General features: G+C 43.7%; 1 protein-coding gene across 2 annotated transcripts in view; it reads right to left on the bottom strand.

The window, feature by feature from the left end:
* Positions 1-24,691, bottom strand: part of CNTNAP5 (contactin associated protein like 5) — a 431,022-nt gene that overhangs the window by 40,915 nt on the left and 365,416 nt on the right. For both annotated transcript variants that reach the window (XM_030580503.1, XM_030580504.1), the window contains 3 exons: positions 21,661-21,879; positions 6,635-6,874; positions 3,897-4,121 (listed from right to left, as the gene is read on the bottom strand). In XM_030580503.1, coding sequence (XP_030436363.1) covers positions 3,897-4,121; positions 6,635-6,874; positions 21,661-21,879 — 684 coding nt within the window. The remainder of the gene's footprint in view (positions 1-3,896; positions 4,122-6,634; positions 6,875-21,660; positions 21,880-24,691) is intronic.

The raw sequence follows: 24,691 nt of genomic DNA, 5'->3' as shown, positions 1-24,691 counted from the left end.
GCAGAACTGCTACCTAGCCACTCACGTCCTTAGTCTGTAGCAGGGCATGGGATTCTTCCGTCCTAAATGCAGGACTCTGCACTTGTCCTTATTGAACCTCATCAGATTTATTTTGGCCCAATTCTCTAATTTGTCTAGGTCCCTCTGTATCCTATCCCTAACCTCCAGCGTATCTACCACTCCTCCCAGTTTAGTGTCATCTGCAGACTTGCTGAGGGTGCAGTCCATGCCATCCTCAAGATCATTAACGAAGATATTGAACAAAACAGGCCCCTGGACCGACCCATGGAGCACTCTGCTTGATACCGGCTTCCAGCTAGACATGGAGCCATTGATCACTACCCATTGAGCCCGACGATCTAGCCAACTTTCTGTCCATCTTACAGTCTATTCATTCAGCCCATGCTTCTTTAACTTGCTGGCAAGAATACTGTGGGAGACTGTATCAAAAGCTTTGCTAAAGTCAAGGAATAACATGTCCACTGCTTTCCCCTCAACCACAGAGCCAATTATCTCATCACAGAAAGCAATTAGGTTAGTCAGGCATGAGTTGCCCTTTGTGAATCCATGCTGACTGTTCCTGATCACTTTCCTCTCCTCTAAGTGCATCAGAATTGATTCCTTGAGGACCTGCTTCATGATTTTTCCAGGGACTGAGGTGAGGCTGATTGACCTGTAGTTTCCCAGATCCTCCTTCTTCCCCTACATTACCTTTGCACTACATTAGCCTTTTTCCAGTCATCCGGGACCTCCCCCGATCACCATGAGTTTTCAAAGATAATAGGCAATGGTTCTGCAATCACATCCGCCAACTCCTTTAGCACCCTCGGATGCAGCACATCTGGCAGCATGGACTTGTGCTCATCCAGCTTTTCTAAATAGTCCCGAACCATTTCTTTCTCCACAGAGGGCTAGTCACCTCCTCCCCATACTGTTCTGATCAGCGCAATAGATCTGACCTTGTTCGTGAAGACAGAGGCAAAAAAAGCATTGAGTACATTATCTTTTTCCACATCCTCTGTCACTAGGATGCCTCCCTCATTCAGTAAGGGGCCCACACTTTCCTTGACTTTCTTCTTATTGCTAACATACCTGAAGAAACCCTGCTTGTTACTCTCAACATCTCTTTCTAGTTGCAACTCCAAGTGTGATTTGGCCTTCCTGATTTCACTCCTGCATGCCTGAACAATATTTGTATACTCCTCCCTGGTCATTTGTACAAACTTCCACTTCTTGTAAGCTTTTTTTTTGTGTTTAAGATGAGCAAGGATTTCACTGTTAAGCCTATATATATAAAATATAAAATGCGAGGTATATGGATAGCTTGAACCTCCATGATGCTGTTTTTTTAAAAGTTTCCATGAAGCTTGCCAGCCTTTCACTCTTGTGATTGTTCCTTTTAATTTCCAATTAGCCTGCTCATTGATGTATAGTTCCCTTTTTTGAAGATAAATGTTACTGTGTGTGTTTCTTTGGCATTTCCCCCTACCAGTATGTTAAATTTAATTTTATTATGTTTGCTATTACTAAATGATTCAGCTATGTTCACAGGAGGACTACATCAAGAACTGCCTCTCTCCTTGTGGGTTTCTGGATTAGCTGCTTCCAAGAAGCTGTCTCTAATGGTGTCTAGAAATTTGATCTCATCCTGAGGTGACATGTTTCCAGTCAACATGGAGACAGCTGAAATCCCCCATTATTGTTGGGTTTTCTGTTTTTGCAATTTCTCTAATCTCCCTGAAGATTTCACGATCACCATCCTGTCAATGGGACTTAGGATTCTACATGCTAAAGTCATCTTTGGAAATGGGACTTCAGCTCCTGAGTCATTTAGTTGATTTTGAAAATTTTACCTATAAGCTCTCATGTTTCAGCCAGCCACTAATTGAGAGAGGCTAAGAAGAACCTTCTCCTGTTGGCAGGTTATTTCATAATTGTCCATTATGAGGTTCCAGGAACCTTGTTGCTGTCTACTATTGGAGACAGGATACTGCAGTAGATGGACCATGAGTCTGACCCAGTGTGGCAATTCCTCTCTTCCTAAGTGATGATGGTGTCCAGGAGATCATGTATCTATGCCTTACTCTCTGAGGACCTGATCTTTTAAGGTTCTGATCATTAGCATGATCTTATTGTGGGGGAAGAAGTATTGCCTAGTGGACAGAGAAGTGAAGAGGGACTTGGGAGACCTGGATTCTATTGCTGGCTCTGCCAGTTGCCTGGTGAATGTCCTTGGACAAGACACTTTAATGCCCCTGTGCCTCCATTTTCCCATTGGTAAATGGAGATAATGATACTGACCTCCTCTGTAGCTATGTGGATGGCAAGTGCTGCAAGAGTTAGATAACATTATTCATTATTTTTATCAATTCCTATTAACTTTGCAGCGTGCACTGTGCAAAGTTTCAATAGAGTATAAACATTCATTAGACTTTCAGACATTTTAGCTGTTGCGAAACACATTTAGCCTGGGAACTCCTATGCTCATCATTCTTCTTAGTGACATAGAGTTATTCGTTAAGAATTCACGCAGCCATTCTGTGGGCCAGACGGGAGGGGAACATTACAAGTAATGAGCAGTAGCTTGAACGTGTTGGAAAAACTAGACTGCAGTTGGGTTTTCAAGTGTTACTCGGTAGATGGCTGTTCTACTAACACGTTATTTTCATAACAACTCTAAAGACTCCTGAAATACCAGTGAAAAGTGTTACTTCTCAGGTCTGAGGTGAGAGTATCGAGTCCCACTTCACCAAAGAGTATGACCTTAATAAATAAGTTATCCAACTGGGACCAACACACACTACTGTGCTTTGCAAATATCCAAGAGAAAGACCCAGTAATGGACAAGGAGTCACAGTCACATTTATCATTGCAAAGGACATTGTTATTCATAGTCCAGTAGCTTTATAGCAAGCATAAACTAGCTACAATAGAGAAGCGTAATGCATCTGAACATTATTTTCATTGGAATAGTTTCCATTTCAATGACACTGGGGATTAAAAAAAAAAACAGTGTATGAGATAAAAATGATAAAACAGGGGGCAAAAGCCAGAGGAGGTATTTCACGTGGAGACTACCACAATGTCCCTCTACATTCTGTCCATGTGGCATTTGTCATCTAGCAATATGGAAGTAGGGGAGTTAGATGGGAAATCATTGAATCTCGAGTATGCTGAGTAACCAGTTCCCAAGTTTCTGTACTTGGTACTTTACAGACAATCCAAAACCTGCCATGTGGCTGCTTGTGATATTTACCAACAGTGGGACTTTTAAAAGCATTTCAAGGATTTAGGAGCAGCAGTCCCAATGAAAATTGATGTGACTTGTGCTCCTAAATCCTTTAGATGCTTTTGGAAACCTCCTCCAAATATTTTCTAATATCAAACAGATTTGCACCTGATGTGATTGTGACGCCAGAAAACCTCAAATTTTGCTATTCATCACTATTCTTCAACTGGCCATGCTCAGAGGTGGTTCAAAGGGCTTGGGAAGGAGCAACACACATACCAACAGACGAAGTAAGAGATAAGACAACAGTATATACATGGGACAAGTACATTCACAGACTCTCTCATCTTCTTATCTAGTAGGCCTAATGGATTTCAGTATGGGATAAATATTCAGGAAATTCTACTGTACAGTCACGCAGAATGAAAATTAAGGCACTTTTGAGCTTCAGCAACATGATTATTCAAGGACTGAATAAGCAAGTGAAGCACTGCATTCAAATTAAACAGATATAAGCAAGAGTGATGACCGCTTTCATGAATTGAAATGGAAAAAGCTGCAGCCACAGAATCCAGCTGAGAACAATCCTGAATTCAGTATTGTCCCCACAGTAACTATTAATACAGTTAGGATGGCATTATTGCAGTAGAATATCATAAATGCTTACCATTTTTGGAGAGAATCACAGCCAAATAGTCATGAAAGTAGGTGTCGATGTAGAGCAGGAGGCTCGGAGCACGTCTTGTCAGGAAGCTAAATGCAATGTTTTCCTTGGGCATAATGGCGTCTGCATAAATGCCAGAGGATGAAGTGCTTGCATTTTTTGTCACTGGATAAGGCTCTTGGAAAATATAGGTAACTGAGGTGCCAGCTTCAAACACTGCAGAAACCTCTGAAAATAATACATAAACCAAGGAATCTATTTCAGATGGTGCATTTTCAAGTCTTACAATTGGACATAGGCCTGAGCCAGACCATCAGATCTGCAATCCCCATCCGCCCCAAATCTTTCCAAAGATGCAGAGTGAATCTCTGATTTGAACTTCTCCAAGTCAGGCTGTCTGAGTCAGCCACACACTTTTCTGTTCCTGTGAGAAGCACCAGAGTAGGGTACGGGCAAGATGTGCCTGGAGCTGTAGAAGCCAACTACAGGTCTCGAGTCCTTCTCCATGGACATGGCAGATGCAGGTAGACTACCACAGAAGAGCATCTCTCAGAGAGGAGCATGCTGCAGAATGCCCCTTACACATTCTACAGTAAGGACCTCCATCTTGGCTTGTTTCCAGGCACTTGGAGAGACCCTCTTCATACTTTCAGCCTGGTCATCCATGGAAAACCACTGAGGATGCAAGCTGGAGCCAGACTCCACCTTAAACTATCGTGGTGGTAGCAACAGAGTTCTGCAGGTCTGCTCTGGGTTCGAGGTCCTTTTGTCCTCGTTTTATCCTAAACAACCTTTGAAGGACTGGCTAGAAATTAGCCCATATCTGTTCCGTCCCTTTAAAATAAACAACTATCAGCAGTCCACATTTACAAAGGTATTGTAGCTAAGAGATATGCCTAGGTCCTCAGGAACTGAGAAGTCTAGCTATATGTGGTCAGGTCCAGGAGACAGACTTTGTGTTTGCATCACATGTATAAAATGCTCTAGCCACAGAATATATTTAGATGACAACAGCAGTTGGAGGGTGACATCTTCCACCATTTACTGGGTAGTCGTAGGCTGATTCCAGTGGTACTTTCTCATAGTCCACAGTATCTGTACCCACCTCTGAACAGGACACTGGTATTTATTCAGTGTGCCTATTGCAACCTTAGTGCCAGATCTGCAGTTCACATAAGTGGGCATAGTTCTGCTGAATTCCACAGAATTAAGCTAATTTACACCAGAGAAGGGTAACCCAGCGATTAAACATATGGCATTAGAGAGGCAGCCAAAATCAATATGCTCACATGCAGCCTGGCTGTGATTTAGAAGTAGAGGAAGATTATGGTGCATTACAAATGCGGGGTTTTTTCCCCCAAAGCACATTTAATCCGTTCTTTTTGCTGCATGGACATCATCAGTTAAAGGCTTCTTGCCTTCACTTCCCTGAAAATTATCCTCTCACCCCGATCTCTTTTTCCTGAGAGTTGCCTGGATGGCGAATACATATTACACACACAAAAAACTATGTTAAAAGGACATTGCTAAGGTTGCAAATGTTGCACCACTGATCACAAGACTCAGCTTTTCCAGGAGAACTTTCCTTGTTCTGGGAATTCAGACCTTTTTCTTTAAGAGCCTACTGCCAGTGGAGACCTCCTCTTGCAGCATAATCCCAAACCAGCCTCCTTTTGCAGCAGCAGCATTATGCTCCCTGAAGACACACTGAGCATTCTATCTGACTCACCATGCCACCTCTCTACTTTTAAAGGGGCAGCTCCCATTTCTCCTATTGTTTAATTTGTATCACTATTAACAAAAGTCACAAATATAACAATAAACCAGGATTCAATATTTTTACTAAATATAGACAATATGACCTTATTACCATAATATTGATTCTAGGGACCTCACACGACATCATCAAGCACTCAAAAGTTAGGAAATGTTAAAATTAAGGTTGCCTGTGTAACCTTAATTTAGCCCCTTTGTGCATATTCATTATAATATGGTCTTTTATTACAAGATCAAAAATTATTTTTTGCATGGGATGCTCAGTGGCTATGGGGGGATGACACATACAGAATCTGGTCACAAACCACAATACTAGGAGTGTGTGGTGCTGAGGAAAGAATCTTCAGATATTTAACTGTTAAAATCAAAGAAGTCTCTACTGAGTATGTGCAAACTGCAATTTTTCAAAGGCTTATAACTTGGTCATATTTGGGTGGATTTCCGTGAGGACAGGAAAAAGGCACAAAGGCCACCAGCCTATCAAATTTCAAAACATGGGGGTAGTAGAACTGTTCAAAGGAAAGGTCTCAAAAATTATTTAACATGGGCAAAACAATGTATTTTCCCTAGTTCCGTTTTTGGAAATAACTATACCATTTCGGCTGAAATTTTCCAAACATTTAGTCTGAGGAAGGCATCTATCATGGAAAAAAAATCAGCCTAAACTGTTCAAGTTTGTAAATTTCTAAGCAATTGAAAACAGGGTCTTACAACGGGAAGTGCCAGGCAACCTTAATAGTAGGTATGCTACCAGCCCCGCCTATAATATCGGAGGAGGTCAATGTGACAAAGCTGTCTTGTGGAATTGTCTCCTCCCAGTTGGGCAAACATCAGTGAACTGAGTTGTATTCAAGTGGGAACTAATAAGGGAAGAATCCTTGGTGAGCTGGGTGTAGCTGCAATTTAGGGACACAGAGGTTGCCAAGAGCTGCGAGGCGAGTGCATGGAGCAGTCGTGCTGCCTACCTTCCTTGCAGAAGGGCCCTTCGTAGGGAGAGCTGGTGCAGTCACAGAAATAACCGTTGTATTTCTCCACGCATTTGCCTCCATTGTGACAGAGATTACCATAACTGCTACAGTGTCCCGGGCAGCCAGGCTTGACTCCAGGGGTCATTTTAGCCCTCTCTTCCAGGTCCAGTTTCTGACCATTTAAATGCAAAGAGCGGATGCATCCCAGGAAACCTTTCTGTCTTGAAGCTGTTCCCCCTGAAACAAGAGAGAGGAACATAAGGGTTTTGCTTTCAGTGACAAGTCTAAAAAGAAATGCAAACCTACAAAGAAATGCAAGCACCCCAGGACAGTCATAATACACAGCAATTATCCTACAGTAAGATTTTAAGTATGTTTTCAGGGAATACAGTGCCAGGTTGACCTCTCTGGAGATTGAAGTCCTCTGTTCAGAACTCAATACGAAATGGCAATTCTTGCTGCTCCTTGTAAATGTCCCTCCACACTGCACCCTCCCTGACCTGGTCTTTCCTGGGAAATTTCATCCTGCTTTAAACTTGATTTTTTTCTTCTTGGATGAGCAAATGATGAACTGTGACTTCCACCGTTCTGCTAAGCTCTTTTCATCACATTACCTTGTCCTCCTAACTCACTCCCCCCCCCCCGCCAGTTTGCCTCTTTTATCCACTTGCTGCCTTTAGACTGTGCCTTGGAGAACCAACTTACTTCTTTGTTACCTGTCTGCACCACATCTATCTCTTCCAGGTGCTACTGTAATACACATAATAGATGGTAATTTTAATCCTAACAGCAGTGGAGTTCGCTGACAGGCTACTGACTGGTCAGCACAGACAAGAACAAGTCATGTCTTTTACCTGTCCTAGGTGAATGCTATTCAGGCCAGGGTTTCCCCACAACTCACAGCCATGATGTTGAAAATGACTGGTCCTTGTGAGTGAGACCAGGCAGTTGTGCTCAGAATCATATCATTTAACTTGGTTGTTAAAATAGTTTAAATATGATTAAACAAGCTCGCTGGGGTGAAAGGGTAGCTTAGTCTCTATGGTTTATAGTCTAAATTAATAGTCTGCTTCTAACCACAAGGACTCATATTTGTAATGAGGACACCTGTCTCCCAAGAAGTGGGCTGAGACGTTAATATGAATTAATGATGGGAAAAATAATTCATAGCAATACCACTCCATTTACTATTCTGTTCAACAGTTTCGCTCTTGAAACTTCTTTGCCTTTCCCATATCTTCACTGAGGCTGCAGACTGCAATTCTGTTTCAAGAGCAAAATATCCTTTTCAGACTGATTATTCTTGCTGTGAAATTTTGAACTTTTGGCAACACAACTCTGAACTAAGAAGCACCTCTCTAAATTTACTTGCATATAGATATTGGTCCCCATGCCACATGATCAGCTGAGCATGATCAGAGAACAATATGTCGTAAGAAACTTTTGTGATGGACTGCATGGAGATCTGGGCGTGTTTTGCTGTATACTGTTCAATTAATGTCGCTCTTCCACAAATTAAGAGAGAGATGCGTGGGGGAGGAGAAATCTCAGAGAAACCTTATCACTCCACCCTACAGTACTGGCTGATGCTTTCCTCTCCTGCATATTAACAGCAGGAATCCATAGGCACTGAATCTTGATGGGGATAATTTAGCTCTATACAGCATGACTGTGCCTAAGAGACAGATTGACTTTATGCGCTTTTTATCTTTCATTATGCTCCAGACGATAAAGGCATTTTCTTGAAGAGAACAAACATTTACAGACTCTTCTTTGGAGCAAATTCTCTCTTCCGATGCACAAGCATTGGCTTTCCCGATTTTAAAGAGACATGCATCTAAGGACAAGAATTTGGTCATTTGTGTTTACTGTGACCTGCGTGAATGGCCACACCCAAATACCTGCTTATTGGAGATTATGCTCCAATTACATATGTTGGCCAGAGAACCACCCCCAGATTTCTAAAGCTAAGCCCAAAGGGCTGACCCAGGAAGACTTTTTGAGATCCAGGTCCCCCTTGCCTCTTTTTGTTTTGCTATGGACTCCCCTCTCTCCTAAGGAAAGGAAGAGGGGAGAGGACTTTTTTTGGTTTGTTTACTTGAAGGACCACCCCCCCTTGGCTTCTACCAGCAGGGGAGAAAGACATTAAAAGAGACCAGAAGTTGGGTTTGGAGGGGACTTGAGGGAACCCCTGCCCCCGGAAAATGGTGGAGAATGTGGGCATAACCACACGTGATACAAAGGTTTTTTAAAAAGCCTTAGAGGGTATACAGCCTAGCTGCTCCATGCAAGATGGAAGCGACATAGTGGTATAAGTGGTTAGCAGAGATATAGCACCAGCAGCCTGCTCAGCAACAGCAGTTCCAACAGCAATTTCTGCAGAAGTGGGCCACCCAGCAGCAAATTCAGGCCACACAGCGACAACAGCTGCTGAGAGAACTGATGGCCCAGCAGCAGGAATTTCAAAAGGAAAGGATACAGTGGATAGCACCAGCCCTATGATGCCCCCACAGAGTTCATGCATCTGCCGAGGGGGTCCCCCACCCGTATCAGTAAAGGTAACCAAGATGATACCAGATGATGACCCTGAAGACTTCCTAGCTGCATCTGGGCAGCTGGCACTAGCAGCCCACTGGCCCCCAGAACAACAGGCTTTGATTCTGGCCCTATACTTGACAGGTCTGGCCCAGGAAATCGATCATAATTGGGACTTAGAGAGAGCAAAAGACCACAAACAAGTAAAGTCTGCCATTTTGGAGTACTTGGAAATTTCCAAAGAGACTCACCATCAATGGTTTAGAGCCAAGAACTACCCCGAGGGGATGAGACCCCAGATAGTAACGTAAGGGTACAGAAAACACTATTAGAAGTGGCTCCATCTGGAGGAGCAACCAGAGGCCCAGGTGACCAGACGCATCATGACAGAACACTTCATAAAGACATGACTTGTGAAAGGCAAGGAGTGGGTACTACAGTACTGCCTGGGGACACTATCAGAAGTAGTATGGCTAACGGAGGACTTTGTAGAAGCTGAAAGATTACTAAAGGCAGAAACCACCCAAGGCCTCCATAGAGTGGGGACCACTGCGGGGGCGCAGGGTGAGCCAGAATCAGTAACAATGTCTCTGAAGGACCCTGAAAAATTCCTTCCACCTCTTGGACCAAGAGTAGTCCCAGCAAGGCAAGGTGGTCAGGTACAGATACAGATACATCATCATCCACGGGACTGCTGGGCACCACAAACAATGGGATCAGGACTCACAGACCAGGGTCCCGCTGCCACGGTTGCACCGACCAGGCCCAACATCACCTTGGAAAGATGCCAGCAGCATCAGACATTTAACGTGCTATTCTTGTGGGCAGACATGACACAAAGAGGGAGTGTGCCTCTTATGGAATGTGAATATGCCCAGGGTTGGACAGCAGAAACCTGGGTAGGGAAAAAGACACCTCCCCACCCCCAAGTTGACAGTACTGGTGATGGTCCAACGGAAGAGGGTTCAAGTACTCTTAGATTCCAGTTGCAGTCGGACCGTGGTTCAGGCCTTCAGGGTGGGAGGTGACAATTCCCCTAAGAATACAATCTACCTGCATGGTGGTGTTAAAACCTACCCAAGCCAGTGGCTCCCACTGACAGTGGGAGCCCATACCTCAGTGGTAATGATAACTGCTAGCCAAAAACGTGGCCTACCTCATAATCATAGGGCGGGGCTGGCTTTTTTTCTAGGGAATCTTTAATGCACAAGTCTGGAGAGAGAGAGAGAGAATCCGGACCCATCAGCAAAACCAGTTCCCTGAACTTGGTGAGCCTTGGTGGAGCCAAGGATCCTAAAGGGGGAATGTCCTGAGCAACATGGCTTCTGACACCAACAGGGAGAGAAGGGGAAAGCAGTCAGAACCTGGAAGCCCTACTACAGAGCAGGAATTTTGTGCAACAGCAAAGGATCAACCGTACACTGAACCATGGAGTGCTTGTATTGAATTGAAAGGGATCAACAAACTGGGGTGGTGAAGGCCCAACAGCTGGTGCCACACAAGTACCACTGGGCGGTGTTCCAGCATGCACATGATAGCCCATGTCCTGGACACCTAGGGAGAGAGAAGACATCGTCTTGGGTATTTGCCCAATTCTACTGGCTGGGGGTGCATCATGAAGTGAGAGAATACTGTTCCTCTCACCCAGAATTTCAACTGGGCAGCAGTAACAGGAGCCCTAAGGCACCCTTGGTCCCTCTTCCCTTGATGGAAACACCTGTTGAGAAAATCAGAGTGAACATAATTGGGCACCTAGAAAAAACTGCCTTGTGGCATCAGTACACATTGGCGATTGTCAACTATGCAACCAGGTACCCGGAGGCTGTTCCTCTGCACGCTCTGTCAAAGCTACAGTGATCGCTCCAGAACTCTAGAAAACCTTCTCATGGGTGGGATTTCCCTATGAAATATTAACAGATCAAGGCACTAACTTCACCTCTCAGCTGATGAGTGAATTATGCTCCTTTCTGAAGGTCACATTCCTGAAAACCTTGGTGTATCACCTGCAGACCGACAGCTTAGTAGAGCGATTTAATAAGATGCTGAAGGGAATGTTGAAATGCTTTGTCAGTGACGACCCCAGGCAGTGAGACCAGCTACTCTCACCATTCCAGTTTGCCATAAAGGAGGTTCCACAAGCAACGAGAACAAAGAATTCTTCTCACATTCTCACACCACCACTGAGATGCATTTTAGACTAAGTTCCAGGGGCTGACCCAGGAAGGCTGCCTGAGATCTAGGTCACCCTTGCCTCTCTTTGTTTTCCTACAGATCCTTCTCCCTTCCTTTATGAGAGAGGAGAGAGAGGATTTTTTCTTTGTTTACTCAAAGAACACCCCTTCTGGGCATCCACTAGGGTGGGGTGGGAAAAAAGACATTAAAAAGGACCAGAAGCAGGGTCTGGAAGAGGCATGAGGGAGCCCCTGCCCACCCCCTTATGAAGCCATTGTCATAGCATTCCTTCTCAGATCTGAACCTTAGAGTTCAGAAAATGAGATACTAGCACCTGAATCCTCTAAGCTTAATTACCAGCTTAGATCTGATAGCACTGCCACCACCCAAAAATATAGTGTTTTTGGGCACTCTGACCTCCCCAATCTTCCCTGGGGACCCCAAGAACCCAGATCCCTTGGGTTCTTAAAACAAGGAGAAATAAACCATTCCCCCACCTTTCCCCCTCCCAGAATTTCCCTCCCTGGGCTATCCTGAGAGATATTGATCCAACCTCTTAAATCACCATACAGAGAAGCATCTCCCTTCCCTTCCACAAAGAGGCAAACAGATTCTCTGAAAAGAAATCTTTTAATAAAAGAAAGGAAAAAGTAAAGAATTATCTCTGTAACTTCAAGATGTAAATATTACAGGGTCCTATAGCTTACAGACACCAGAAAGAGACTTTCCCCCCAGTACCAATACAAATCAAAATATTCCCAGCAACTACACATATAAAAGTTAACCAGCCAGATCCACAATTGCAAATAGAGTAAAACAATCAAAAAGCCTAAACCGCCTGTTTTTACTTACTATTTGAAAAGAAACTTAGAGAGCCTGTAGTAATGCCTGGTCTCTCTCAGACCCTCCAAGAGAAGAACACACAACGGACAAAGAACACACACAAAAGCTTCCCTCCACCCAAATTTAAAAGTATCTTGTCTTCTGATTGGTCTTCTGGTCAGGTGGCCAGTTCCCTGCTTGTAACCCTTTACAGGTACAAGAGACATTAACCCTTAATCTGTTTATGACAACCATAAATCCAGTATCTTTATTAAGTCCATAATTTTAGTGTCTATCAAAGTTATGAATTTAAGCTTCCAGCTGAAGGTGCTGGATAGGTTTCCTTTGAGGATGAAGAACTGAAGGGTCAGATATGAGTGATCGCTTTGTGAGAAGTGTTTATCCCTGGGTTATATGGTTCACCTCTACCTCGATATAACGCTGTCCTTGGGAGCCAAAAAAATCTTATCGCGTTATAGGTGAAATTGTGTTATATTGAACTTGCTTTGATCCACCTGAGTGCGCAGTCCTGCCCCCGCAGAGCACTGCTTTACCTCATTATATCCAAATTCGTGTAAGATCGGGTGGCGTTACATCGAGGTAGCGGTGTATTTTTTACCTTATGCATATGAGCTGAATTGTCTCTCTGACCCAGGGATATTAGCATGAGGATCAAACCCGCAAACACTCCCAAGGGAAGAGGGGAGGAGACAAGGACGCACCCTTATGCCCCGAGCCAGCTGAGTGGGTGGACTGAACTATCCAAATGAATAGTGTAGCAATTTCACTCCTCCTAAATGAACAAATTTTGCTGGCAGCCACAGGTTTATGCAGCTGGGGTCTTACTGAGCAGCTCTGAACAGCCAGGAAGAAGCCTTTAGGGTGGGAGGGAGCTCATGCCAATGATTCAACGGCAAAGCATAGTGCAAATCAATACTGTAGCTTAGTGGCACAACTGGCTAAATGACAACACTCTTCAAGGATTAGTTGTTCAAGGCTTTGTTTAAAAAACAAAGGATGTTTTCTTTTGTTGGAACGAGATGGCATTAGGGAGGATGTAGTGGAGTGAAGGACTGTTGGAGAACTACTTTCTTTTTATAATATAGACACAGAAAAGTGTGTGTGTAGATAAGGTGGAGGGGGACTTAGAAGGCTGTGGGAAACAGGCAGCATCATGCGGCCGAACTACAGACTCTACTCCGTAGCCTCCAGCCAAAATGCTCATAGAAGCAGGCTGGAGGCACCATAAATTAAGCCTAAAAGAATCCTCCATGAACAGTACATGTTGGGACATGACTTCAGGAGTTTAGTGCTGCACTGTGTAACATGGTCAATCATGCTCAATGTTATGAAATTTACAACAGGGTCTAAGGAATGGCCAATAATGGGGGAAGAGTAAAACCAAACAGAACCATAGAACTGTAGGGCTGGAAGGCATCTTTAAAAGTCATTAAGTCTGGTCTCCTGAGCTGAGGTAGGACACCTGCCTGGTAAGTGTTAGTCCAAAATGACAGGGATTCCTCCAATGAGGGAGATCTCCAATAGAAGTCTATTCCAGAGTTTAACTACCCTTAGAGCTGGATTTTTTTTTCTAATATATAAACTAAATCTCCCTTGCTGCAGATTAAGCCCATTACTTGATATAGCTTCAGTGGATCTGGAGAACATGTGACTCCCGTTCTCTTTATAACAGCCCTTAACGTCTTCCAAGGCTGCTATCAGGTCCACCTTCAATCTTCTTTTCTCAAGACTAAACATGCCCATTTATGTTTGTTTCTTTTTAAACTTTTGCTCATAGGTCAAGGTTTTCTAAACAGTTTATCATTTTTGTTGCTCTCCTCTGGACTCTCTCCAATTTCTCTAAATTTTTCCTAAAGTGTGGTACCCATAACGGGACACAGTACTCCAGCTGAGGCTTCACCAGTGCTGAGTAGGACAATGACCTACCATGTCTTACGCCTGTTAATACACCCCAAAATGGCATAAGCCTTTTTCACAACTGCATCACATTGCTGATTCATAAGTATTTTGTGATCCACTGTAACCCCCAGATCCTTTTCAGCAGTACTACCGCCTAGCCAGCTATTACCCAATTTGTAGTTGTGCACTTGATTTGAATTTGAACATAACATTTGCATTTGATTTGATTTGAACATAATGGCCCCAGTCCCTTGTTGCAGCTGAGGAGCAAATGGTGCATCTCAGGATTATGAGAGGAATGCAAAGAGAACTCAAAGTCACATCTGCCTTCTGCCAGTTCTGGGCTGCTCTGAACCAGGCTTGTCCTCTGGGACAGCAGCACAAGGGCTTTATATGGTACAGTCATGTCTCTGGCTTTGTATTCTGTCTTGGACATTATGAGGCTAGAGCATGCCCCTATCCTTGCACAGGAATGCAGGGAGCTTCCCTCTCTTTTGTGCTAGTTATGGCCACGTTTACACTGAGTGGAAAATGGGGACTGATCTTTCTACTTACCCCTGACGCCGAAAACACCCCCAAGGGAAGAGGGGAGGAGACAAGGACGCACCCTTATGCCCCGAGCCAGCTGAGTGGGTGGACTTAACTATCCAAATGAATAGTGTAGCAATTTCACTCCTCCTAAATCTTTGGGAGGGATTGTGGATCAGCAGAAACAATCTCCGCTTCTCCCACAGGGTACGCAATGTGCTAGTATGACCCTGCACGGCCCTCAGTACAAGGCTTAGCGCAATTTATACAACCTGGCCTGCAAGCTTGTGACTGGTTTGCCCCTTTGCACTCTCAAAATGAATCCGAGGAGTATACACAGGTGCAACAGGTATGAAATTAAATGGGAACTGGGCACATTATTTCCTAGGAATCCTTTGAAATCCCAACCCTTGTGATTATGAATTTACTGTGGTGCCAGTAATTCAACATTGAGGGCCATAGAGTTATCTGACTGGCAACGCATACTCTACATGTGTGCGTGCACACACACACATGCACACAGAGAAAATCACATCTATAGCCTGCTACATATTCTGTGTACTAACATATATCAACTGCCCTTTCATTATTATAGCAATTGCAGTTGAAAAAGATTTCAGAGCGGTAGCTGTGTTAGTCTGTACGAGCAAAAAGAATGAGGAGCCCTTCTGGCATCTTAGAGACTAACACATTTATTTGGGCATAAGCTTTCATGGGCTAAAACCCACTTCACTGGATGCACACAGTGGAAAATACAGTAGTTTTTTTTTTCCCTCTTGCTGATAGTAGCCCACCTAAATTGATTAGTCTCCTTAGAGTTGGTATGGCAACACCCATTTTTTCATGTTCTCTGTGTATATATATCTTCCTACTGTATTTCCAGTGCATGCATCCAGTGAAATGGGTTTTAGTCCACGAAAGCTTATGCCCAAATAAATGTGTTAGTCTCTAAGGTGCCACAGGTACTCCTCATTCTTTTAGTTATAAAAGAATCTTTCTGGTACTATCTAGGTAACGTATATAGTATATAAACCATGTAACCCAAAATCTATTATTAGGTCAACACCTTTGCACCTCCCCTATTATGCATAATTAATAAGAGTGTTGTCCTAATGAGGGGGGACTGTAATTGAGTGCAGTATTGCCCCTAGTGCCTTGTTAGATGATATTGTCATAATGAGGGGTGGAACAAAAGCAGAAACTTCACTCTGAATCCCTTCATCTTTTGTTTGTGGTGTGTGTGGGGCAGAGAAATTGCAGGGTTTGCATTTGAACACTCCCCTCTTGGTCCTCTCCCCTGCATTCCTCCTCCCCGCCTCCCACCTCAGGATGAATGCACAATTGGAAGGAATTATATTCCAGTTTCCACTTTGAATGCATCTACTACCTCATGAGAAGAGAATGAGTATGAGGGCTTTGGCATTGTCCCCCCCAAACTCTAGATCTGCTGCAGTTTCCAGTCCAAAATTTAAGCTGTGCCTAAGCTTATTCTGAATCTGAACTCTGTGCCTGCTCCACCTCTCTATAGAGACTGTCTCTGGAGCACACCATACTGAAAGACTTTCTAAGTACTCATGACTAATGACCGTCACTTTGGCTCTGTGGAAAAGGACTTTGTTTTGCTCTGGGGGCAGAGTTAAAGCACAGAATTTAACAAAGACACAGTTATACAAACGGATGATCCAGTGGTGCTGCTCACTCCTTACTCAAGACGCAGTGTAGCAGTAGCTTTAGGATTATTTAAAACTTGGGAGGAAACACCTCCAACTGCACAAAAAAACACATGAATATCCTCTTGTCAACAGGATGTGGTGAATATCCTCATGACTATCCTCCTGTCTTGCGAGTGCCCCCAGCTGCCTGCACACACACTCTAATTGCAGAGAGTCTTCGGCGACTCAGCTCTCCGGGCGAGTCACACTCTGTGGAACGAGACTCGCAAAACAGACCCCTTGCAGGGTAAACAGTTCAACAGTCTTTACACCAGTCTCAGCGACTGAGCCGTACCCCCAGGGTTTCCTCCCCAGAGGCAACGTCTTCACCCTCTCTGGGCCTCTGTGACCCCAGCTCTCCAGCTGGGCCACCAAGTACTTCAGGCCCCGTTCCAGGGGTGCGTCAAAGTCCAACAGAGTCTAAACAGTTCACTATCTCTGGCCCTATTCAGTAGTCTTCAGTCTCCTCTCTGAGTCTCAGGCCACTCCCCTGCGGCCAGCAGGACATGGGCCTGACCATGTCTCTAGGTCCCAGCCCAGGGACCCTATGGATAGCAGCCAGGTGCCACTGCTTCTCTTTTAGCTCTTTGCTATGCTGCTACAGCACCACGGGCCTCAGCACCTTCACCAATGGCCCACCCTCACCTCAAGGTATATGATGAACAAGACCCAACAGCCGGCCAGGAACAATCTCTTGCTCCTCGCTCGTTGCCAGCAGCTGAGTTGTCCATGGTACTATAGCTCCCTTCAGCTAGCCAGGAGCACCACTTGTGTACTTCTCTGGCTCCAGCAAGGAACTACCTCTGTTTTGAACTGCAGCTCCCTTTACATGGGTCTGCAACCCTCTGACTAGCTGCTCCCTAAAGTCTTTCCCTGATTGGCTGCCTCCTGCGCAGCCTCTCTAGGCCAGTTGAAGGATTTAGCTCTACTACTTCTTTCTGGCATGGGGTGTGGTAGGATCTTGAGGGCTCCAGCAGAGGGCCTCTGCCTAGTACACCCCATCAAACCTCCAGGATTCACTGACTGACTGGGGAGCCCACCAGAGCTCAACAACAATTTATACATAAGCTTAGTGACAGAGTGGACTTCCAAGTACAAGTAAAATGCTTGTATATTTCTCCCTTCCCTTCCACCCCCCAAAACAATACCTGGGGACATTTTAGGAAAGAAACCACACTAGGGACAGGAAATGCACGGCACCTCAGCTGGCTGCACAAGCAGCCGCTATCTCTGACTCAAGCACAAATGAAGGATGGTAGAGCTGAGTTGAATTGACAACAGGTGGAAAATGTAGAGGCAAGGAAGAAATGCCACATTGAGCCTAGATTCACTGTGCTCTACTATAGCTGATAGGCACACACATATACAGGGGCCAATTCTTACATACAACAATTCCTCTTTACAATGCTTTGATAGCATAAAGGGGGCTTTAAAGTGGCCAGAAATTGCCCCCGAGTACATCCAATAGACAGCTATGCAAAGCAGCCTTAAGGTTTAAACCAGGGATTGGGCAGGCAGTTGCAGGGACTCAGAATACAAGAAATACAAAGGTAGCTTAACGCCACCTTAGCCTGTCTCCCTGGCCCAGGAATGGCATGACTGAGATTCAGGGCCATACCATGTACCTGGTACCATGTTTCTGGATATGGAATCACAACAGCCGCAATAGTCAGATAAAAAGAACAAACTGAGAACTGAAATCTACTCTAAAATCTTATGAATGAGCTGAAGCTCAAGAACATGCAAAGCACAGAGGTTAGAGTGGAAAAAATATAATGGTGGGACCATCCTTAATCTCCACTCATGATCTCAGAGTGGCTGGATTTTTCTGCTGAAATGATCAGCAGTGAAACATGTTAACAATATTGGCACTTCAAGTGTGGTCACTAGACTCTAGAGTTAACAGTCCACTGAGACAAACAGGGGAAGTCCACACCTCAGTTTCTGAAAGACATCCTTGGAATGTGTAATTGTGTGAGGATTCTCTGCATAGCAGACACTTAATTTCTGCAGAAGAGAATGGCACAACCAGAGCAGTGATACATAGGGCACACAGCCAAATCCTGGCTAAATACCACTAATAGCTCTATTAACATTCCTGAAAAAGGCTTTGGTGCAACATTCCCACATAGAGACAATTCTGTAAATGTCACTAGGTAATAGCTATCCTACAATTTGATTTTAAGCCAAAGACCTAAGGAGAAAATCATGCCATTGCTTACAAACCTAAAACCATGGACTTTCATGGAGTACGAGGGGAGGATCTGTCCCTAAAGTTACATATGGTAAATAATAGAATAATGTAGGGTAGACATTATTAGCTTAGCTGGTGTAAACTGACATTGCTCCATTGAAGTCAAGCATGGTTTGTGCAAACATCTCCCCAAGTCCAAAATTTTGCCAGTGCAATTTCTCAGTGCCACTAGAAACTAATCTTAGACCCCAGAATTCATTCTACTTGTCTGATCAAGGCCATATTTAAACTTCAACCTGTAGAGGTGAAAGACTTCGTCACTTCTCTTCTGTCTTTATTAACATCTCCGCAGGTACAGACAAAATTATACTTGGAAAGCTACACTGGATCCACATTTGTTCGTCATAATAGAAGTATCTTATATTAATATACACCTTCCATCCAGAAGGATCCATAAATATTTCCAGAAGATAAATAAACTAAATTAAACTTTGACGGAGTCTTGTTTATGAGAATTGCAAAATACTTGAATTGATTCAGAAGGGAAGATAAAAATAAAATATATTAAATCTTGATGACTAGCCATCTCCTTCATGGAAATGAAATGCTGTGTTTAAATGAAATAAAATAGGGAGATTAATTAAAAAATGTTCTATTTTTTTTTTAAAACAGCAAATCACGTTAGCTATATGGATTATTAATTAAGCATGTGCGTACTGACCGTGGCAACCCCTTAATCTTAACTGGTATGCAGAGCATTGCAGATGTAAAAACAAATATATTGTATTCAGTGTTGTTGTAGCCCAGATCGGTCCCAGTATATTAGAGAGAAGATGAGTGCGGTAATATCCTGTATGGGACCTGCTTCTGTTGGTGAGAGAGAGAGAGTTTGAAAGCTTGTCTCTCTCACCACAGAAGAGGTTCCAATAACAGATATTACCTTGCCTCTGTAAACAAATATGTTGTAAACTATGTGGGGAACATACAAGAGAACATTACGTTTGGCTACTTCTTTCCTTTTACAATTAATGTGGTTTATTAATTATTATTATTATTATTTGTTTTTCAGATGGGATGAAATTTACTTCACATGATTCAGGTCTTCTATCAGCCTCTAACTACCAGGAGTTCACATGAGTCCTTCATAGGAAGCAGATTATCTTATATCTGCCTATTGCAAGGTTTATTTTAAGGCATTTGGAGCTGGCCATTGTTGGAGACAGGATACTGGACCAGATGGATCACAGGTCTGATCCAGTCTATTACACTTATGTTCCTATGTAGAAAACTCCAAGCAAGTGGCACTGCTTAGGTCCGTAAAGTGGGCTGAAATAGTCCTTCAAAAGGGTCTTTCTAAAGCCAGCCAAAAATCACTGCCAATGGCATCAGCTTTTAAGTCCCTTTTCTTCACGATTAAGTCCCAGAATCTTCTGCAGAAGCCTAGTACTCCCTACAGGGCTATACTCCCCAGGCTATGGGCTTGTGAATCACACATTAACTGCTGTTTCTACTTCAACAGAGCTTCTTGTTGATCTTTTATTTCAGCAGCTGGGAGACTGCTAACCAGTCACAGGTGGGCTAAGCCCAACTTCTTTATAGATCTGTCCTACACTATGAGAGTCCTACATGGGCCCTCCGATCTTCAGTAAGTTTCCTCTATGCTGAAAGCTACTAGAGCTTGACTTCAATATGTATTAGCACTTAGGATGGCAAAATACTACTGAAACAATGATAGCTGGTTTAGTGATGTATCTTTTTTTGATATAATGTCTTCCCATCCAGAAGGATCCCAGCCCTACCGGACCCCAATTTTATAAGCATCTCATGGAAAACTGAAAACCTTCATAACATGTAGGGTCTGTATATTTGGGGGAACAGAGAATATCCGACTGCCAGGCTGAAGTGGGCAAAGGCATTTCAGTTAAATAGAATTTCTTAAAGGGCCAGAATACATCACTTATACACAGCCCTGAGTACAGAGGAGTATGCAGCCATTCAGCCCATCTCAAAGGGGAGTTCTGTGATGGCTAGAGTCTGGCTATTGTATAAGAGATGTGAAGCGTAAAGGCTCCTTGTCCTCTCTGCTTTAGTGACCAAAAAAGGCAGGAGCAACTGAGCCCAAAATTGGAGTTTGGTTGCATGAGAGTTGAGCAAATAAAGTGAAAAAATAATCTGTAAATAAAATGTCTGCCTGTCTCTTTGACTGTGTTTACTTTGCCTGTGTTCATAGCTTTTATGCTTGCTTTACATGGCTATTCTCACAAATGAGTTTACCGATAGCAATGTTTACCACAATGAGCAGATTTGAAGGAAATACTGCAGATTATTTGCAACTATGCCAGAAACCTGCATCCAAGAACTATGCCCCTCCTTGTTAAGGTACATAAATATGCTACAAGACCTGTGTGTCAAATCTAAAGCGCTCAGCATTTAATCCCCACAGTGAGCTGGTTGCAAAAAGCTACAGAAATGGAAATATTCAGATATCGTTCAGCAGATCATTTCAACAGCACATACACTTGAGGAAATCTTTGTCTACGCAGTCCCTCAAGGGCAGAGGCTATGATTCTGGAGGTTTTGACATGGGACATGCAGGTGGGTAAAAGAGGTGTGTAACAGGCTGCTGGCTAGGAGAAACAAGCCAGGCCCCTGTTAGCCCTCTTCGAGAGGAAGAAGGGTAGTAGTTGGGCTGGCTGAGGGGCCACGTCCTAATTACCAGAGTGGATCCACCTGCAGGCCTGGGTAGTCAGCCTGCCCTATAAAGCTGGCTAAGAGACAGGAAACCGGGGGAGATAGGAAAGGGAGGAGTGTGGGCTCTAGATCCCTGTTGACTGGACAGTTAGTAGTCTCCCAGAGAGTGGGTCTCTGTAAATAATAGGTGGTGGGAACGGACACAAACAATAAAAGGACACATGTGCTGCACTTCAGTTGGTCTCTGACTGCATTTATGGAGGGGCTAGGAGCAGGCACCACTACAAAGTGGCAATCATTATTCTTTTCTCCCAACTGCATGGCTGTAAAAAAGCAGGGCACTAGCTAGCCCAAAGATGCCCAACTTCAGTGGCTAGAAAAGTTGTGTTACTGGTTTACTACAGACAAAAGCTGCAAACAACCAAAAAAATGCCTTAAATGGTCCCTACCTACAAAGAATTGACTGTTAAGCTGCAAACGAAAATGCCCCTCGGCAGGTGCCTCCAGAATTTTTTTAGGAAAGTTATCCACTTGAAGAGATGTTTGCTTGAGGTTCCTCTCGGCTCGGACGAAGTGCCACTGGTTGTCATTCAGAGGCGTGGGAGACTGCACCGTAGCTTCTATAGGGCCGTTTCCAACATCTATGGAGAAGGTGATCTCCTCAGGGGCTGGAATGGGCAAGGGTGAGGAAGAGATGAAGGATGGAATTAAATATCTGGTTTTGACATCAAAGAATAGTCTATAAATGAAGGCACCATTAACTATTAACCTAGCAAATAACATGGCAGCCTAGATGTAAATCTCATCCCGCAGCTCTGTTTGGTTTCCATTGTGAATATAAAGGGCTGAAGACTCATTCACTCTACCTAACTTTGTTGCTATTTCAGTGATGGTGTCCAAGGAAAACTAGTTCATTCCCCCTGGGAAAATTAACCACTTAGATGCAAAGCATTGCACAAAAAATTGATGCTGGCAGTTAAAGCTTCCACACTGTGTGAGTGATGCCAACAGCTGGAAAAGGGTCAACCTGCCCCTTCCAATGTAGCCTTTCTAACCATGTATGGTTAATAAAAGACAACAGCAGGAAGCTAGGTTTTAAGTGTGTAATGGGAGGTGTCTGCTCAAAGCCTTTGGTCACATAGGTAGCTCTGAACCTGGTAGCAGGGTAAGCATCATGAGAAACAGAGTTAAGGGACAGTCTCAGAATAGAGGGGCATATGTTGCACATGCTGAGATATAAAGGGATCCTAGTGTGCACCTACACTGCCAAGAAAACCCAAAAAACAACTTACTGTGAGTCTCAGAGCTCAGGTCAACTGACTTGGGGTCACTGGGCTCACACTATGAGGCTAAAAATAGCAGGATAGACATTTCTGCTTGGGTGGAACTGGGCTCTAAAACCTTGCTTGAGCAAGAACATCTACACTGCTATGTCCAGCCCTGGAGTGAAAGCCCTGCAAGCTGGGATAAGTTGACCTGAGTTCTGAGACTTGCTGCTGTAGGTGGAGTTTTTTGTTTGTTTGTGATTTGTAGTGTACATCCGCCACCCCCCTCCCCCCCGAGGGACAGAAACGTAATCAGGAAGACAGAGTGTCACAAAGCAGTTCAAGTTGCTCTGATGGAAGTCAATAGGAAGATTCCAATGACTGTAACAGGAGCAGGCTTCAACCAGAAGTCTTTCATATTATTGTTACTGAATTTATTCCTCTCCTTAAACTACTGCATACACCAGAGACTGAAGGTACCAGCTTTGTGAACTGCATGCCAAACAGAAGGTAGCGAATTGAAAATTCATGGAAACCTGTTGTTGCAAGCCCAAGAAATTGGATAGATCTTGTTTTGAATGCTGTTGCTCAGGTACTTGAGTTAGAAAACTTTCCACGGGGATAGGTAAAGATCTATTCTGAGCCTCTGCATCTGCTAAAAGGCCAATTCCTTTCCAAGCAGCTGGTCTTTGGAGGTTTCTCCATACAAGCCCTCTAGGCTGCAAATTCCATCTGGCTGCGAGATACACAACAAGATGCTGCTAATGAGGAGTCTAGGTTAAAAAAGAGAGAACTCCTCCAAGTTTCCCAACTTTTCAATAACTAGTTACTTTGTGAGCTTATGTTTTGGCATGCACTGATGAAAGAATTTGCTAAACAAGCATCTAAGTGGTTTGTAGTAGTTTGTCACAGTTAGTGTCAAACTGTCATTTTTTTCACATCCCCAAGAATGATATACAGTACACTGAACTATAACCAAATTGGACTTTGATGTGCAATTAACACTAAATCATACCTCATTACCTTGTGATAATGCACCATGACATTTACCACTGGTTTAATGAATCAAAGGGCCTTGGGGCCTTATTTTATTAAATTTTATGTTGAGGTTATTATAACCATATTACAAAATGGATGGCACTCAATTCTGCATTTTCTCATCCTGACAGAATTGAGAATAGACGGGCCTTATTTCATTTCAAAGCCACAATAGCTTTCCCCCTGTTAATATTCTAAATCAGTGGAATAAGAGAGAGAAGTTAAACCTACCAATTAGCTGTCGCTATTTTTTCCCCGTGCATAAGTTGAGCTGTAATTACTATTCAACCACTAAGTGGGGTTTGTGGTGTTCATAGGGCCTAGCAGGACCATTAATGGCTCTCAGCATGGGTTAGAGCCCTCACCATACTCTTTGTGGGCCCTCAACTCTCAAGAGATCATTGCTTTAACACTATTTGCCCTTGTCCAAGAGTGTTTTATGCTGGGGTGGAGAATGACTAGGCAACAGATCTCATATGATCAATTTCTTGACAGGGACAAACATTGAAACTCATCTAATTAGTCTCCACCCATGAAGAGGTTAAAATTATGAGCATGGCATTTGAGAATGAGTTGTGTTACTGGCACTGAGGGCATGTCTACACTTCCCTCCGGCGTGATTGATCCAGCAGGGGTTGATTTATCGTGTCTAATGAAGATATGATAAATCGAATGCTGAGCGCTTGCCATCGACTCTGGTTCTCGACCAGAGTGAAAGGTGCAGGCAGAGTAGACGGGGGAGCGGCAGCAGTTGACTTACCACAGAGAAACACTGTGGTGAATAGATCTAAATACGTCAACTTCAGCTACGTTATTCAAGTAGCTGAAGTTGCGTAACTTAGATCGATCTCCCACCCCCAGTGTAGAACAGGCCTGAGTTAAGCAGAAACAGTAAAATGGCATCCTCATGTTTGAAATGTAACAATAATAATAATAACAGGAATTATTATAATGGCTTAGTATTAGCGTTCCAGTAACACGAATAGGCTTCAAATGGGACAGGGGCCCCATCCTGATAGGTGCTGCACAGTCATGTACTAAGAGATAATCCCTGCTCCAAAGAGCTTGCAGTCTAAATAGACAAAGCGTTTAAAAAATAAGTATTATCTTCATTTTGAACATGGTAAACTGGAGGACATAGAGTTCAAGAACATTGACCGAGCACTGGGTATTTGTA

This window comes from Gopherus evgoodei, chromosome 11 (assembly GCF_007399415.2).
Source record: "Gopherus evgoodei ecotype Sinaloan lineage chromosome 11, rGopEvg1_v1.p, whole genome shotgun sequence".
Classification (NCBI taxonomy): Eukaryota; Metazoa; Chordata; order Testudines; family Testudinidae; genus Gopherus; species Gopherus evgoodei.
Note: the sequence above shows the minus strand (reverse complement) of the source record. Positions and strands in the feature narration are given on the sequence as shown.